The sequence below is a fragment of the Megalobrama amblycephala genome, linkage group LG2 (assembly GCF_018812025.1).
Source record: "Megalobrama amblycephala isolate DHTTF-2021 linkage group LG2, ASM1881202v1, whole genome shotgun sequence".
Taxonomy (NCBI): domain Eukaryota; kingdom Metazoa; phylum Chordata; class Actinopteri; order Cypriniformes; family Xenocyprididae; genus Megalobrama; species Megalobrama amblycephala.
In genome coordinates this window covers 22,035,820-22,054,040 of record NC_063045.1, presented here as the reverse complement: position 1 = coordinate 22,054,040, position 18,221 = coordinate 22,035,820, and the positions used below count along the sequence as shown (strand labels likewise).

The window sequence follows — 18,221 nt, the reverse complement described above, 5'->3', positions numbered from 1 at the left end:
CAAGCACATGCTGCATCTCAAGGACGGCGTTCTCACATATGTCCCTGAGCCCCTAACTGCGCCAAAGCTTGTAGTTCCTCAGAGCCAAAGGGGGATAATGCTGACACACGCCCACGATGCACCATGCGCTGGACACCATGGCGCCAAGGCCACCTATGAAACACTCAAACAAGTAGCATATTGGCCTGACATGCAGCAAGATGTGACGGAATACGTAAAAGGATGCCTGGTGTGTTGCCAGTTCCAACCGGCAAACCCAAACCACAGAGCACCACTACAACGGAAAGGAATGACCTTCCCATGGTCAGACCTCCAAATAGATTGGGTAGGACCCCTGCCACGGTCAACACGGGGTAACAAATACTTCCTCACCGTGGTTTGCGAATTCACAAAGTGGGTAGAGTGTCTCCCAGCTCCCAACGATACAGCAGAAACAACAGCCTGCCTGTTAATGAACCACATCTTCTCAAGATTTGGACTGCCTCTAAGAGTCAACTCTGACCGAGGAACCCACTTCACCGCTGAGGTTATGCAGGATGTATGGAAACTCCTGGGCATACAGGCCAAGCTTCACATAAGCCATCATCCAATTTCCTCAGGGCAGGTCGAACGGGCCAACAAGACAGTGGCAAGCATGTTGAAGAAGTATGTGTCCGCCAACCAAAAGGATTGGGATATCAAGCTCCCTCTGGTACTGATGGCCATCAGGGCCACCCCTCACAGGTCTACCGGAGTAGCCCCATTCGAAATGATGACAGGGCGACAAATGACACTACCGCTACACCTGCTGTACCAACCTGGTGACATGAACCTTGTAACCGCCTACACCACTCACCAGTATCTGGAAGAGTTGCATCAGCACCTGAGAGCGACTTTCGCCTTCGCACAACAAAACCTCCAGAGAAGCGCGGAAGGTCGTAAAGCCTACTACGACAAAAAGGCCTCTTACCAAGAACTCAATGTCGGAGACAAAGTGTGGTACTACAGCTTTGCCCAGCCGAGGCAGAAAGCTCCCCATCGCCTGTCAAAGAAATTCCTACCTCACTGGACGGGACCACATGAGATTGTGGACAAGCTCTCACCTGTCGCCTACCGAATCAAAATCAGACAAGGCCGCAACGAGCCTGTCCTTCGATGGGTCCATCGGAACCAGATAAAGAGGCACCAAGGTTCCAACCGACAGGAAAAGGGGGAGGTTCAAACCCACTGACACAGACCGACAATCCCCTACTCTACACCACACTAATGACTTTGTCATTCTAGGGAAAGTTTTTTTTTTGGTTTTGTTTTACACAACACTTACACATGCTCCTCCACAGCACTGCTAGGAACAACCTCTAGTAGAAAGGAGTCGCTTCACACGTGACACTCACTTTGCTCTAGTAAACTCAGTGTCCTTGTGTCTCTTAGTGTTTTATTTTCTCTCTCTCCTCATGCTTTCTTTTTCCTCTTTCACTATCATTAGTCTTCCTCCTCAGCTTGCCCATTATCGATTCGAATAATATTTACAGGCTCAAAGACGTTGTGAATGTTTGATTTTGGCAAAGGAACACCTATGTCAAAATACACACTCCTGAGGTTGTGGCGTACCACGACAACAACAAACAGTTGTACCTGGCCCCAAACCTAAAATTGTGCACGCTCATTAAAGACATTCATTACCTTTGCTCGAGTAAACCATTCGTATTTGATAATACCGAGGGCATCTGCGGCCTAGAATCAATTAGACCCGACACGATACTGCCACGCGCATTATTCTGCCTAAACAAACTCTCTGGATTAATGTCCCTAAGGGCTCGATCCTCCATATTGACAATCTTGCAGTGTATCACGACGATGAGTACCAGGCTGAACTCGAAATCTGATCGTACTTCAAACAGCATTCCTTCGTCCTCGATCCAGAATTGGAAGAAAGGATCAGGGAGGAAGGAACGCAACTTATTGATCTGACTCCTGTTGATACAGCCTTAGAAGCTATAGCTCGTCTTCCACCCACCAGCGTGACATTCATTCGGTCTTGGTCTGCTGCTGACACAGCACGTTGCATCTCTACTATTGTAGGATATATTGTGACCTTGACACCGGCCTTCCTCCTGCACAAGCGAGTGAACGGCGTGCAAGAGTCTTTTGATAGATGCACGGCGGGCGTCCCGCGCATCTTCCGACGTGATAAAACAGACCAAGAACCTGAACCTGAATTCGAGAACTCAACCAACCTGATTGAAATTACTCCTCGTCGAACCACTGACAATTAGATTAGTCGAAACCACCAATTACAACTGATCTTAAACAGTACGACCCTATGTTAGCTGAAGTGTTCCGAACCCATTTATTCCAAGATACCCAAGTCCTTCACCAGAATGCAGTCAGTGATGGAGATGTTGTTTGTGTCTTGTGTGTGTCTGTTCTCTCTCTGCCTCTTGTTCCAGTGCCTGCCGACGTTCGCACCAGGAACCTCGCCAAGCAAAAGGGGGACTGTAGGGCATTGCTCGACAGAACCTACCAATGACTTTATCAATGAACAACATGATTGAACAAAGCTTCATTTTGGTCCAAAAGATCCATTTCCTGACAGGAAACGCCTAGCCTTAACCGGAGTGATGACGTGACTTCTTTTAACAAAGGACTCTGTCTAAAGGACTTCTTAGCTCATCAGCAATAAACTAATCAGAACCCATCACGTGGATTTGATCACATTAAATCTATTGATTCTCTCACAAAACCCTCTTGTATTATCGGACGGAACAGGAAAATACCCATCAACGGATTTAAAGACGAATCTGTCCTATCAATACCTCCCTTGTGTTGACCGTCCATCGTGACCCGGTCACTCGTGACTCCGGTCAAAGTTTAAACTATGCTTAAGGACTCAATCTTGAATCTCAAAAGGGACAATTGTCGATTACTTAAAGTATTAACTATATACAGAATAATACATGCCATGATGTAATTACTAACATGTCTATTCAATGTATTCAATATGTGGGTTTTCTTCAAATGCATTATTGTAATCATTGTTTTAATTAGGTCAGTCTAGTAATATGTGTGTAAGAAGTGTGTCATGTTTGAGTTCTAAATGCAGAATTTATAATTCTCTGTAATTCTGTGTGAATGAAACATTGAAATTCAGTATCAGGAAAATATTAAGAAACTTTATAAAGTTGTTAATAAAACAGGAGAATGTTCTGCAGATATCACGCGATGTGATCAATAGACAATAGACGAGGCGTGTCTAATCTCCGTAGCAACGTCTCATTGGAAGATCGCTCCCTTAAAACTATGCTGTCCGAACAAGCTAATGTCAGAAGCTGGAAGCCAGAAGTCGGTCGGAAATCGCTCGAAATCGGTCAGAAGCCGGTAGCCGAAACACCGTTACTTTGACCACGGCGGAAAGTCGCATGGGTCATTGATAACTGATTGACCGGGGCTGATTTTCCATCGAACACCCGACTTCAACCACGAGCTGCGCCGCTGCTCATTCAACAGCCGTCACATCCAGACTCCAAAACACTTCGTGAAATATCTGACCAAAGTCTCCCAAGAAGAGAGCCGCTCAAGCCAGACGCTCAGCCAGCAGCATCCTTCAAAGCTTCCGCGCAACCCACAGGGCTTTCCCGAGAAGACGTCACCTGAAAGACAGCCAATCCAGAACGGGATTCCGCTGTACACGAGTCACGGAACAACCCGATTACCTCAGCTGTCACAGCAAACGCAGGTACAAGCAAACTTCTCTCTCTCTTGCTGGAAACTGGTGAAACTCCTTTAAACCTAAAGAATCAAGCCAAAGCTCTGCTTTTGTGATTTTCCTCAGGTTATGAGTTAAGTTAGCACTGAACTTGGGACTTTTCATAACTCATCAACTCCGCGAATGTGTGTGCATGTATGTATGTGTGTGTGTGTGTGTGTGTGTGTTTAGCCTTAGTTTCCTGTAATCATTAGAAGTAGTCAATAAATCTTGTTTTGATTTTCACATATACGAGTTTCTTGTGCTGTGTATCAAATTACTGTCTTAAACTCAAAGATCAAGTTACCTCTTGCTTATAATATAATAATTACAATAATAACAATAATCATAATAAAATATTGTTACTGTTGGCCGCAGAATAATATTTTGTCCAGAATTGGTAAAATACTCTAACCTCAATTTTCGCTGGACGAATAATTGATGAAGTGTTAAATATTAATTCTGAATCATTTACAGTGAATCATTTACAGTTGATTCAATTCTTATTCCCTGTAACAATTAAATTGAGCTAATAAATAGGCTAAGTCCTTACATTTATTTATTCCAAAACAGAAGTCATTTAAAATGTTATTTGTATATTTTAATTTTTATTTTATCAGTCTTTACAAGTAAATGTAGGCCTACAACGCTCCTGATCATAATCTCAATTCACCATACCTGGCACTAAATTTCCCATGATCCTCTCTGTTTACCATCTCCACTCACTTCCCAATCAACACACCTGTCAGCTGTCACACTAAAGAGTATAGAACCCAAGAGGCGACACTTTGATACTTTTTGGGTAACAACCACTAGATGGCGCTCCGGTAGCGCGGCCGCCATTATGGGGTGAAAATACTAACTGGACCATAGAATCCTTCACATCTTACGCACCCAAAATCGGCGAATTTCACTGCCAAATCAGAAGCGCAATAGAACAGTTTTTTAAATTAAAGGATTAGTTCACTTTCAAATAAAAATTTCCTGATAATTTACTCAATCAATCAATCTATCAATCAATCAATCAATCAAACTTTATTTCTATAGCACCTTCCAACAACCGAAGCTGAACCAAAGTGCTGTACAACATTAAAAACAAGATAAAAAATAATAATGATAATAACAAATAATAATAAAAGTACAAGTACTCAAAAGTACTCACGTCATCCAAGATGTTCATGTCTTTCTTTCTTCAGTCGAATACAAATTAAGGTTTTTGTTGAAAACATTCCAGGATTTTTCTCCATATAGTGGACTTTAATGGAGCCCAAAGGTCAAAATTACAGTTTACATGATCCCAGACGAGAAATAAGGGTCTTATCTAGAGAAACCATTGCTCATTTTCTAAAAAAAAACGAAAATGTTATACATTTTAACCATAAATGCTCATCTTGAACTAGCTGTCTTCTTCTTCTCTATTTGAATTCCAGCAGTGTAGGTGCTGCTAAGTGTATTACTGCCCTCCACAGGTCAAAGTTTGAACTAAATTGTCATATACAATATGCTAGTGCAAGTATATAACAATTAGTTCAAACTTTAACCTGTGGAGGTCAGTAATACACTTAGCAGTGTCTACACTGCCGGAATTCTAATAGGGAAGAAGAGAGCTAGTTCAAGATGAGCATTTATTGTTAAAACATATATATATATATATATATATATATATATATATATATATATATATATATATATATATATTTTTTTTTTTTTTTTTTTTTTTTTTTTTTTTTTTTTTTTAAAGAAAATGAGTGATGGTTTCTCCAGATAAGACCTTTATTCCTCGTCTGGGATTGTGTAGAACACTTTGAAGCTGCAATGAAACTGTAATTTTGACCTTCAAATGTTTGGGCTCCCTTGAAGTCCACTATATGAAGAAAAATCCTGGAATGTTTTCATCAAAAACCTTAATTTCTTTTCGACTGAAGAAAGAAAGATATGAACATCTTGGATGACATGGGGGTGAGTAAATTATCAGGAAATTTTAATTTGAAAGTGAACTAATCCTTTAAGTCACCAGTAAATTGTATGGCTCCTTCAGTAAATGTTGTATTGTCTAATATATGTTTTATTTTACCAGTTGTGGAATCCAACCATTCAACCATCTGTAACGTAGTTGGCCTACTTTATTGAGTATTTCCATTTTATGCAACTTTACACATTTATTAACAGTAAATTAATAATTAATAAATTTAAGATCATCATGTTTGCAGCGAACAATATATTTCAGACCTAGTGGAGTAATAGTAATAATAGTATCACTCCACTAGGTCTGAATTGAAATAGGCTATATTGTACGTTTTAATGGATCACGCTACAAACATAATGATCTTATAATACATGATGCATTGCTGTGTCTGTTATTGCATAATTCCTTTTGGATTTACTTTTGCTTTAACAGACATTAGATAACACTGCAAAATCAAGCTGTATATTCATATATTTATTGTCCAACATTCCCAATTTTTCTGATGCATGTCCTTAATTTAATTTCATGTGTTGGTATTAATTCAGTTGTAGCGATTTTTCAGTTATTTAATCAATTTATGTGTGAAATATGAATATAATAAATCACAAAGCTTTATGATTAATTATGATACATATGTCGACCCAAGATGGAATTAGGTACATATATGTGAATCAATTACAACGAATCATAATTAATTACATATAGTGTATGGTCAGTTCTAGTTTATTAGTTGTTTTAGAGAAACTATACCCCAGTTTGTCCAGCAAACTGTTAAGTTTTCCACAGACTATTATAAAGGGGTATGTTATCCTCTGGCCACGAGAATAAATTCCTATTATAGCATCAAAGCGTAAAGCGATTGTGGTAGATTGAAAACGTTAAAGTGACCTGGGTTTTATGAATGAGCAACAGAACAAAAAGCATGTATATATTGTATTTAATATGTAAAATTAATAATAAAAAGGTTATACGGCTAAATAAACACAAGTAGATACATATATACAAGAGCGGAAGTAAAGGCAGGAAAAGAGAGAAGACAAGTAGCAAACTTACTAACAGTCATTGAGAGCCAGCACAGAAATCAGTTTCATTATCTAATAGAGAAATGGTAGTACTTGCATCAGTTTTACACATTGAGTTTCAGTTCAGTGCTGCTGCAGTTTCATTGGCTTGATTTGAACTGGACTTGAAAGTTTGTTTTGCTGGAGATGGTGGTCCGAAAGATGAGCGCGATGGAAGCGAGGTCGCCGTGACGTCCGGGAGAGACGTGCGCGAGTGGGTGATGGATGACTCAGGGGCAACCGGGAGAACACAGGAGAAAATGTTTGTGCCTGTCTTTTATGGACAAGCAAGTCAACACGCCTCCTTGGTTGAGATTAGCCAATGACATAGGTCCAAAGTTAGTGGGCCAAATTTTCCTTTGTCTTGTCTCATGGCTGGATTTGCATAATTTATGAGGTATCAGATTGGATAGTACTTTCTTCACAGTACCATTAAAAATAGAACAATGCATTTTACAGTTATGTAACATACATTGGTGAATAAGGCAGACCAAGAGCTTTACATAGACACCAAGCTTGCCATGTAAGAAAAGCATATAAAAGAAGTTATGGTTTACAGACAAATTTATCATTAGAAATGCCACTAGCATCAACTACAATCCTAGCTAAGCTTATACAGTGGGAATAACTATATGCAATTTGACATACAACGGCGGTTACATTTAGGCATAATTATATTTTCCACATAAAGTCTTCGATGCATGTTTGTGTGTCTGTGTCGGTATGTGTCCGTGTGTGTGTGGTGTGTGTTGGAATTTGGCTAGTCTGGCCCTTAATCTGCGTGAGGGCCCCTTTGATGTCCCAAGAGCTGGAAGCATGGCTGCCTGGTCAATTTCGGCAGGGCCGCAAAATTGTCAAATGCCAGCCTTTTACCAGACCGTCTGGAGCCGATCCGTGATTTACATAGAAAGTTCAGGAGGCTAAAAGCATTCCAAAGTTTATTGACTGTTCTGATACGTGTACATATGCTACACAGTGTTTATAATGCTAATACTTGAACTTCAAAGAATTTTAAGCCAAACTGACTGGGTTTCTAGAGAGCAAAGGTTTTTTGAAAAAAGTGGAAGACTTACAGACAAAGTCTGTAAAATAAACTGTTAAAAGGATTTGATGATCACTAGCGATAGTATTTTATTCTGTCGTCATCATTCAGGTTGGATTTCAGGTTTAATGTACTTTTTTTTTTTTTTTTTTTTTTTTTTACAAAACAGCTGATATTGCCATAGAAGCTTAGTGGACTGCCGACTTGCTTTCACGCCAAAATGGCGGAAATGCAGGGCTGCTGCTGGGCGCCGGTGTTGCAATGGAATGTTCAAACAGCTTATTTAATGAATTTAAATTTCACTAATTTTTTTCAATTGCTAACATACATTTGTCCATTCTTTAGTCACATTTTCAAAACTCTAAACACATTTAGCAGAACATCCGTCTGTTGCGGCCATACCATTAACACAATTCATGTCGTTTTCACACAAAATGCAGTCAATTAACACATTTCTTAAATGCTTAAATTTTCTTTTCATATAAGTTTACCTCATACCATGGATCTTTCTCATCTTATTTGCAAATGCTTAAACACAGCAAGTCAGAAATGAAGACCCAGTGTTCCAATCTTTAAATATAGGATAAAACCTCTAATTCTGCAACAACAGCAGCTCAAAAGTATTGAAAAAAATATATAAAACAAATACTGAAACAACTGATAAGCATTTTTAATTAGCAGATCACTGAAATATTGAGAAATAGCAGATTCCAATCTCAGTTGGAAGTATAGTCAGGGGTTGAACTTCTTTCCATTACATGGACATACACAGTAAAATAGGACTCTTTGAATCGGATTTGTTCAGTGTGGATGAAGAACAACACAGAGGAGCAGAGAGAAAATACAGTTTTTTACGATTGCTTACACACTAAAATTAAACTTTTCCCACAATTAGCAAAACCTTACACTCAAGGAGCAAAACACAAAGCTAGATCTGCACAACTATAAGCACATTCTCAGCCTCACACTTTTTGCAAAACACTACACACATTGTTTTGCACAACACTAAACACACTTCTCTACATTAGACACAGAAATCTAACATAATGTCACTTCTTTGCCATTTCAAGACACTGCTGTCCAAAATACCACACCTATAAACCAATTGATCAAACACAGCCGTCAGGTGTGAAGACACTTGGGTGCTTAACTGTAAACTCAACAATCAGGTGCTATAGTACTATAAAAAGGCAAAATGTGAGTTTATGAGTCTTCAACAAAATGAAAGGCAATGTTGCAGTAAGAGAGAGAGGGAGAAACATCATTTTGAATCATTTTGAATGTCCCGGGGCAACGCGGTGGTAACATCCCAATGTATGCTGCAATCACACAGAATGTGGTCCTCCACCTGCATGCCAACTTAGGCTCTTACAACACGGCCCACATATTCACATTTTAGACAGACTGCACTAAATCGTCACAGCAGAAGACCAAATGGATGCAGAGCAGATGAGATACATTGTCATATGGGACAATGTAAATTTCCACCTATCTGCCCTGGTCAAAAAACTGGTTTCTAGCATCCACAATTTTCACTCCAATACATCCCACCATACGGTCCCTTCCTTAAACCCATTGAGGAGTTTTTTGTTTGTTTTTTTGTTTGTTTGTTTGTTTGTTTGTTTTTTTGGCATGGAAGGTTTACAATCTCCAGCCCTGTGTCAGGATATGCCTCATTCAAGCCATGGAGAAGGCCTGACCGAACTGATGCAGGATCTGTGCAAGGATGGATTCACCTTTCAAGAAGATTCTTCCCTCGCTGTCTTGCGTGAAAGGACATCGCCTGAGATGTGGATGAAGCGCTATGGCCAGATCCAGCTAGGCCAAGAGATGATGCTTTGGTGTTTTGTCTCCACAAATATTTTTGTTTGTGTAATATATTATATTTAGAATAAGTTCTAATTTTCAGTGCAAAATATAACCTTTGGAAAGGCATTGATGTATTGAATGGTTTTACAATGTGGTGAGAAATAAATATTTTCATAAATGTGCAGTACTGATCTTGTGTTTATATATATATATATATATATATATTCATGTACTTTACTCTAACAATATCTCTGAAAAAATCAAACCCAGACTATATAATTAGAAAAGTATAAAAGTTACAAGTGTTTAAGATTGAGCACAGCAGTGTGTAAATGAATCAAACAGAATCAGAATGTATGAACCATGTGTGTTCCATACGGTGTCAAAGTTGGGTTTTGTTAAATTAATGTAAAGTTTTGAATGAAGTGTTTCATTTTGCAAATGATCTGAAGTGTTGTGCTACTTTGGTGTAGGGTTGTGTTAATTGTGTGTAGTGTTTTGACAAACCGGGCCCTGTTTTCAAAATTGTGCTTAAGCAATCGTAAAAAACTGTAATATCTGGGTAAGGGAGAAGAATAGATGAAGGAGGAAAGGAGAAGTTGGATCAGGACAAGGGAGAAGAAGAGGTATGGGAGAGGAGGAAGAATGCTGGACTGTGCATCTCTGTTTTTTCACTTACACGTGGAACCTATGAAAGCTTATTTCTGCCATGAATAGAAAATAAAAAAGGTAATTATGTCTTTTTATCTCACAATTCTGACTTTTTAAACTCAATTCCTATATTTTATATATCACAATTCTGAGGGGAAAAAGTAAAATAAAAAACATAATAATAAAAAAAATAGAACTGTGAGATAAAAAGTCACAATTACCTTGTATACTTTTTTTTATTCTGTGGTGGAAAAAAGCTTCAACAGTAACCAAAGGCCATGTATGTTGGATTTGTTGTTGATCAATGGCAGCAATTTCATGTTTTCATTTCAGTAAAAGCTTCATGTAAAGCTTTTACTACAACGATTCCACTACCACTGTTCCATATATGCAGAATATGTGGTCTGCGTAGGGCACTAACTACCAAGGGGACACCATCCCAACCTCTATGAGGGCAACATCAACACCACACACCCAACCCCAGAAAGAGATTTCAACCAAGGGGCCAACTGAAGTCCTGCATAGGGGACTCATCTGACTAGTAGCTGCCCTGAGCAATTCTGTTACTTTCTTCTTCTTTTTTTCCACTGCACGTTCTATAAAATAATGACTCACTTCTGTTGCCAAGAATGCACACATTCAACACTCAACCAAAAATGTAGAATGGCTTACATGCATTATACTATTACTGTAGTAAAAGGAAACTGAATTATAAAAACAATGGATTTCATATTTTCTCCAGTTAGAACCGAAACATGACAAGTAATGCATTTTTCATAATGCCATCAACTGTTAGTATTTTGACAGTCATTGTGCTTTGATTGACTATATGTTCATGTTGGATAGAAAACTAGTGCTATGCTTTGACAGAACGACTTGATTTTGAATCAGGTTTGCTGTGTTTTGATAGAGTTAGTATATGTCGAAAAAGGTTTTTAGCATTTTGAAATGTGGAGTTTGTGTTTATATAACAAAATATGGTTTTGGGCAGAAAATTAACTATTTGGCTAACTGTGTGATGTTTGTGTGTTGCTGTGTTAAGAGTTTAGAAAAAGTACTTTAAGTATTGCTAAACGCTTGTTAGCAATTGAAAAAAACTGTAATCTGACGTCGCTAGCTTTTAATCTTTCAATCTAAATCTCTATTACAATGCATTTGCATCTTGCTAGCTTGTTATCTTGTCATCAGTCTCTCGCGTGCTCCTTTTTCTACGCATTCATCAAACAGCTGTGCTAAGTCAGATCAGTCTACAAACTGATCTAAACATGATTCATGTCATCCTCTCCCTCTATTGCAAGTTGTTCCACTTGTCACATGTTCAGTATAGCTTTCTCTGTCAGCGACGAGGGATTTGCATGTTATAAATGTAGGGAAATAGTCAGGCTGACAGAGAAAATCTCAGAATTAGAGACACGCATCCAAACATTAATCGAGGATAGTAAGAATGCAAGGGCTTCAGATACTGTTTTGGATGTTACTGATTACAGATACTGTTTAGTGAACTCTGTACATTGTTCAGTTCCGGCTGTAGAGCCCACGCAGCAGGGCACTTGGGTAACGGAGAAAACACCACTCTTCCCTTCCAATAAGAACATCAAACAGGTTCTCCCAACGCACCCATTGAGAATCCTGTTGAAAGTGCCCTAGTTATTGGCGATTCTATTACACGGAACGTGAAAATAGAGACACCAGCCACCATAGACACATGTTTGCCAGGAGCCAGAGCACCTGACATCAAAGCAAATTTAAAAGTGCTGGCTAATGCTAATCGTAAATACTCTGAAATTATAATTCATGTTGGCACTAATGATGTTCGACTTCGCCAGTCAGAGATCACTAAAATTAACATTAAAGAGGTGTGTGAACTCGCAAGTACAATGTCAGGAAAAGTAATCTGCTCTGGCCCTCTTCCTGTTCGTCAGAGTGATGAGATAGTTAGCAGATTATCATCACTCAATGGCTGGCTGTCTAAGTGGTGTCCGCAGAATAATATAGGTTTCATAGACAATTGGAAAAGTTTTTGGGGCAGACCTGACCTGTTGAAAAGAGATGGTATTCATCCCTCCTGGGATGGTGCTGCTCAGCTCTCTAGTAATATGGCACATAGTCTTAGAGCTGAAACATGACAAACTGGGGCCCAGGTCTGGAAGCAGACAGACTCGCAAGTACAATGTCAGGAAAAGTAATCTGCTCTGGCCCTCTTCCTGTTCGTCGGAGTGATGAAATAGTTAGCAGATTATCATCACTCAATGGCTGGCTGTCTAAGTGGTGTCCGGAGAATAATATAGGTTTCATAGACAATTGGAAATGTTTTTGGGGCAGACCTGACCTGTTGAAAAGAGATGGTATTCATCCCTCCTGGGATGGTGCTGCTCAGCTCTCTAGTAATATGGCACATAGTCTTAGAGCTGAAACATGACAAACTGGGGCCCAGGTCAGGAAGCAGACAGACCGGCTAAACTGACCGTCTGCTAGCTGCCTCATGTTACAGAAGTCAGATAATTCCCAACACATAGAAACTCTTACACCTAGATATTATCACATAGAGACTGTGTCTGTACCCCAAATTAGTAAAAACAAAAAAACTTCCAAACCCATTTAAGGGTAAAAATTTAACTGATGTTCAACAAATAAAAAATAGAGATAATAATGATAAACAAATGACAAAGCTTGGGTTGTTAAATATTAGATCCCTTTCTTCAAAAGCACTTATTGTAAATGATACTGTCACAGACAATAATCTAGATGTGCTGTGTTTGACAGAAACTTGGCTAAAACTGGATGATTACATTACTTTAAATGAGTCTAGCCATCAAGGTTACGAGTATCGACACAATCCTCGTCAGAAAGGCAAAGGGGGAGGTGTTGCTGTAATTGAAAGTAATATTTACAGTAGTGCTGGGCGGTATGACCAAAAATTTATATGACGGTATTTTTTTCCCCTATGCATGACCGGGCGTTAACCACATTTTCTACTGATTGAGAGAGGAAATACTGCAGTAGATTGACTAGAATGCCCTGTTTTACTGTCACGATGAGTGAATATTGTAGAAAAATTCCACTCTAGAGTTAATACAAAGCCCCACAAAACGATGCTGTGGGGAGACAACATACACGCTGCTGGTTCATGTTTAGAGTATGTGAAATAGGTCCATAAAAAACTTAAACACGCTCGCTCCGGTCTATATAATATGATCCATGTGGAGAACGTTGTGCGCTCCGCGCAGAAACCGCTCTATCTCGTGCGCCGCGTGTAGTTTGAATTTTCCACTGTAATCAAGGGCTGAATCCGAAATCGCCCCCTATATCCTCAAATAGGGCATTATTTGAGGGGACAGCCATTTGTAGTGGTGTCCGAAACCATAGTGGACGTTATTGAGTGCACTCATTCAATCTCACATTGCACCGCAATAATGAGTGTACAGCCGATGCACACACAACGGCTGTCCGAATTCACTCACTCGTTTTCATTCACTCTTTCAAGTGAACAATATAAGTGGATAACGTAGGGAATAGTGAATGAGGCTTTAGGGCGTGATTTCGGACTTACCATTGGCTGTGATGCGATTTCAGCTGTGCTCTTACTACAGTGCAACAGTGAAACGGGACGCTCTCAAACAGTGACGCGGCGCCGCAGGCCACCAGGACACCATACAGACTTTATCAAAGAATTTGCTGATTTTCTATTTCTATGAGTTAATACTGGCTGCAGATAAAGTCCTTGTTGTTGGTGATTTTAATATCCATGTAGATAATAAAAAAGACTCATTGGGATTGGCATTTACAGACATTCTAAACTCTATTGGTGTTAGACAACATGTGTCAGGACCCACTCATTGTCGTAATCATACTTTAGATCTAATATTGTCACATGGAATTGATATTGATGCCATTGAAATTCTGCAGCAGAGTGACGACATCTCAGATCATCAAGGCTGCTAAACTGCTTCCCTACCATAAATATGGTAGAACCATCACTTCTACCACTAAATATCACTTTATAAATAATCTTCCTGATCAGTTTCATCGCCTTAGCATACCGGACAGCTTAGAAGACCTCGATGTTGCAACAGAAACTATTGCCTCTGTCTTTTCCAGCACAATAGACTCAGTTGCTCCTTAGCATTTAAAAAAGATTAAGGAAATCAATCCAACGCCGTGGTACAATGAGCACACTCAGGCCCTAAAGGTAGCAGCCAGAAAAATGGAGCGCACCTGGAAGAAAACAAAACTAGAAGTATTTTGCATTTCGTGGAGAGAAAAAATTACTGAGTACAGAAAGGCCTTAAAAACTGCTAGATCTGCCTATTTTTCAAAACTTTTAGAAGAAAATAAACACAACCCTAGGTATTTATTTGATACAGTGGCTAAATTAACAAGAAATAAAGCTTCAACTTCTGATGTTTCCAAAGAGCACAGCAGTAATGACTTTATGAACTTCTTTACTTGCAAGATTGATAATATTAGAGAAAAAATTATAACCATGCAACCGTCTACTACAGTCTTGTGTCAGACAGTGCATTGTAGTGTCCCTAAAGAAAAATTCAATTCATTTACTGCTTTAGGAGAGGAAGAATTGTCTAAACTTGTTAAATCATCAAAATCATCCACATGTATGTTAGACCCTATACCGACTAAGCTATTGAAAGAGATGCTTCCAGAGGTCATAGATCCTCTTCTTAATATTGTTAATTCATCTTTATCACTAGGATACGTACCAAAAACCTTTAAGCTGGCTGTTATTAAACCTCTTATTAAAAAACCACAGCTTGATCCTAGAGAATTAGTCAATTAAAGGCCGATCTCAAATCTCACTTTTCTGTCAAAAATACTAGAAAAGGCAGTTTCATCACAACTATGTTCCTTTTTAGAAAGAAATAGTATCTGTGAAGATTTCCAGTCAGGATTTAGACCATACCATAGTACTGAGACTGCTCTCATTAGAGTTACTAATGATTTGCTCTTATCATCAGATCGTGGTTGTATCTCTCTATTAGTGTTACTGGATCTTAGTGCTGCATTTGACACTATAGGCCTTTTTCACAAGAATCGGAAATCACGTGACGCAGTGTAAATTTTCTTCCAGTCTAGTAGGGAAAATGGAAAGGTTCTTCACAACATCTCTCTCCACTCTGCCGCGAATCAGGTTTGAGGATGTAAGCCGAATTGTTGCAGAACACTCTTCCACGATGGAATCGAGACTAAAGAAGGGTTATAAATTCTTTGTTGAAGAATTTATTCATGGCTATCAGGGTAAGTTTATAATTAGCTATGGTCACTAGCATATAGACCGCTAGTAACTGTTAATTTACATGTAAGTTATTTACATGTAAATAACATTTATTTTATCCAAAGCGGTTTACAAGTGAGGAATAAAATAAAGTATATACGTTTTTTTTCTAAATATGTTACAGATATGTTGACCTTTTTACATTGTTTATGTATGCTCAGTGTCAAATGTAGTCGACAGCAAGGTGGTAGTCAGAGCTAGATGCTACTGGTCAATGAAGAAAAACGAGGAACCCCACACACTGGAGGTTATACATAATCTGCCGGTTGGCGTCTGACATCAGATTAGCTATCATTGTTCTCATAGCAAGTTCAAATTTTCTTAACGTAACTGCTGTTGCAGTTTTATTTTTTGTTAAATGCTTGTGTTCTAATGTAATATACATAGTTTCTGCGGTTGCAGACTAATTGCAGGTTTTCCACTGTTATTTTTGTATATTGCTATGTTAATACGACGGCACTACGTATCTGTAGCAAGTTTTAAAGTAAATATTTTGTGTCCTTTTTTACAGATGTCTTTGGAGTCACATGGGGAGCCTTGTGTCACTGCTTATGCATGTAGTTGCATGCAGCGGGCAAAGGGTTGTGTAACCATCTGTCAGCTCTGTTGTATCAAACAGCCCACTATGTGCAGCTTCATCTAAAGTCTGTCCCACCAACAGTGGCTTGCACAAGTGAACCACAGAGATGGCATCGACCGAGAACACAGGTAAGTATAATATTTTCCAATCTTTTCTGCATTGGCAAAAATTCTTGCTTAACTCATTTTTGTTTATACTAAGGGCATCAGTCCAGAGGCAGTAAGTCAACTTATAGTCCAGAAACCAAGTTCTCTGGGGAAGACAGGAGTAAAATCAACACTGTACAGGGCTTACACAGGTAATACACAACTCTTTATGAATACATACATGTTTATCTATATTCTTCATATACAGACAGAAGACACACACACACATACATAAATATATATATATGCATACATTACAGATAGAAGACAGACACACATAAATATAGATACATACATTACAGACAGAAGACAGACACACATAAATATAGATACATACATTACAGACAGAAGACACACACACACACACACACATAAATATAGATGTATACATTACAGACAGAAGACAGACATGCACATACATAAATATATATACATACATTACAGACAGGACACACACACACACACACACATAAATATAGATGTATACATTACAGACAGAAGACAGACACGCACATACATAAATATATATACATACATTACAGACAGAAGACAGACACACACACAAACAAACACATACGTACAGTTACATACACACAGACAGACACAGAAAACATTTACAGTTATTTCTTGTTGTTGCATATTTTATAGGTTAAGATTAATACTCATTAATTTCTTCAGGTCCACTTCCAGATCCACACATCCTGGCTTCTGGAGCAAAACTGAACCAGATTCACCCAAAACCTTTGTTGGCTCATATATTAGGCGGCATGTCAAAAATGGAGTTGGTCCACTCACAGTTTGGTCCTTTACCTCGTGGCAGTCCTCTTTCCTACCACTATCCACTCCTGGCTGCTGATCTTCCTGCTGTAGATTTCCCCAATCTGCCAGTGCCTGGTAGTCAGCTTTGTACAAATCTTAATTTTGTTCCCACTCACCGCCAGTCCTTTCATTTGCAGTCCATACAAGTGTCCCATATCTTATCTAGTCAGATTGAGCATGGTACTAGACTACAGTCAAAATGTGCTGCCTGGGCACAAGTACGTCAACCAAGAGTCACCGCAAGCAGGTTCAGGGAAATTTGTCATGTGGTTGGAGAATCTGCTAGTCAGTCATTGGCAGCACGCATACTAAAAGGCACAAGGCAGACAAGTGCTATGAAACTTGGACTTGAACTTGAACCAGATATTTTGAAACAATACTCTGAAACGAAGAGCGTTTCCATTTTACCTTGCGGCTTTGTTGTTCACCCAGATGCACAACATCTGGGAGCCAGTCCAGATGGGAGAGTATATGACCCATCTGAAATCTTCCCATTTGGTCTGGTGGAAGTAAAAAGCACCTCTGCTGAAAGTGTAGGTCAGGCTTCATTCATTAAAATACAAAAGGGTGAAGCCAAGCTCAAAGAAACACACAAATATTATTGGCAGGTTCAAGGCCAGCTTGCAGTAACCGGTCTGCACTGGTGTGACTTTGTGACTGACACACAATCAGACATAACTATCCAGAGGATCTGGCGAGACAATATCTTTATAGCATCCATGAAGGAGAAGTTGGACATGTATTACTATTATGTATATATGGACATGTATCTTTCCAGGGTTTAAACATTGCTACATTTTAAAGGAATAGTTTGCCCAAAAATGAAAATTCTGTCATCGTTCCACACCCGTAAGACCATTGGAACACAAATTAAGATATTTTTGATGAAATCCAGAAAAAGAAAACAAAACACACACACACATACATACAACATGTGGAATTAATGACAGAATTTTCATTTTTGGGTGAACTATTCCTTTAACATTTTAACTACGGTATGTATATATGTATAGAGTTACTAATTATAAATTGTTTTACAACTATGTTTGTAAACTGCTATTGTACTTTGCAAACTCCCACTGAACTTAGTAATTTGCTGTAAATGTGTATCATAGATTAATTTAATACTGTAC

General features: G+C 38.9%; 1 protein-coding gene across 1 annotated transcript; it reads left to right on the top strand.

Annotated features, from left to right (window-relative positions):
• The first annotated feature begins 16,121 nt into the window (after positions 1-16,121).
• Positions 16,122-17,873, top strand: LOC125253145. Its single transcript, XM_048166951.1, has 3 exons — positions 16,122-16,251; positions 16,325-16,421; positions 16,948-17,873. The coding sequence occupies exon 3, from the start codon at positions 17,037-17,039 to the stop codon at positions 17,871-17,873; it is 837 nt and encodes a 278-aa protein (XP_048022908.1). The 5' UTR covers positions 16,122-16,251; positions 16,325-16,421; positions 16,948-17,036.
• The last annotated feature ends 348 nt before the right edge of the window (positions 17,874-18,221 follow it).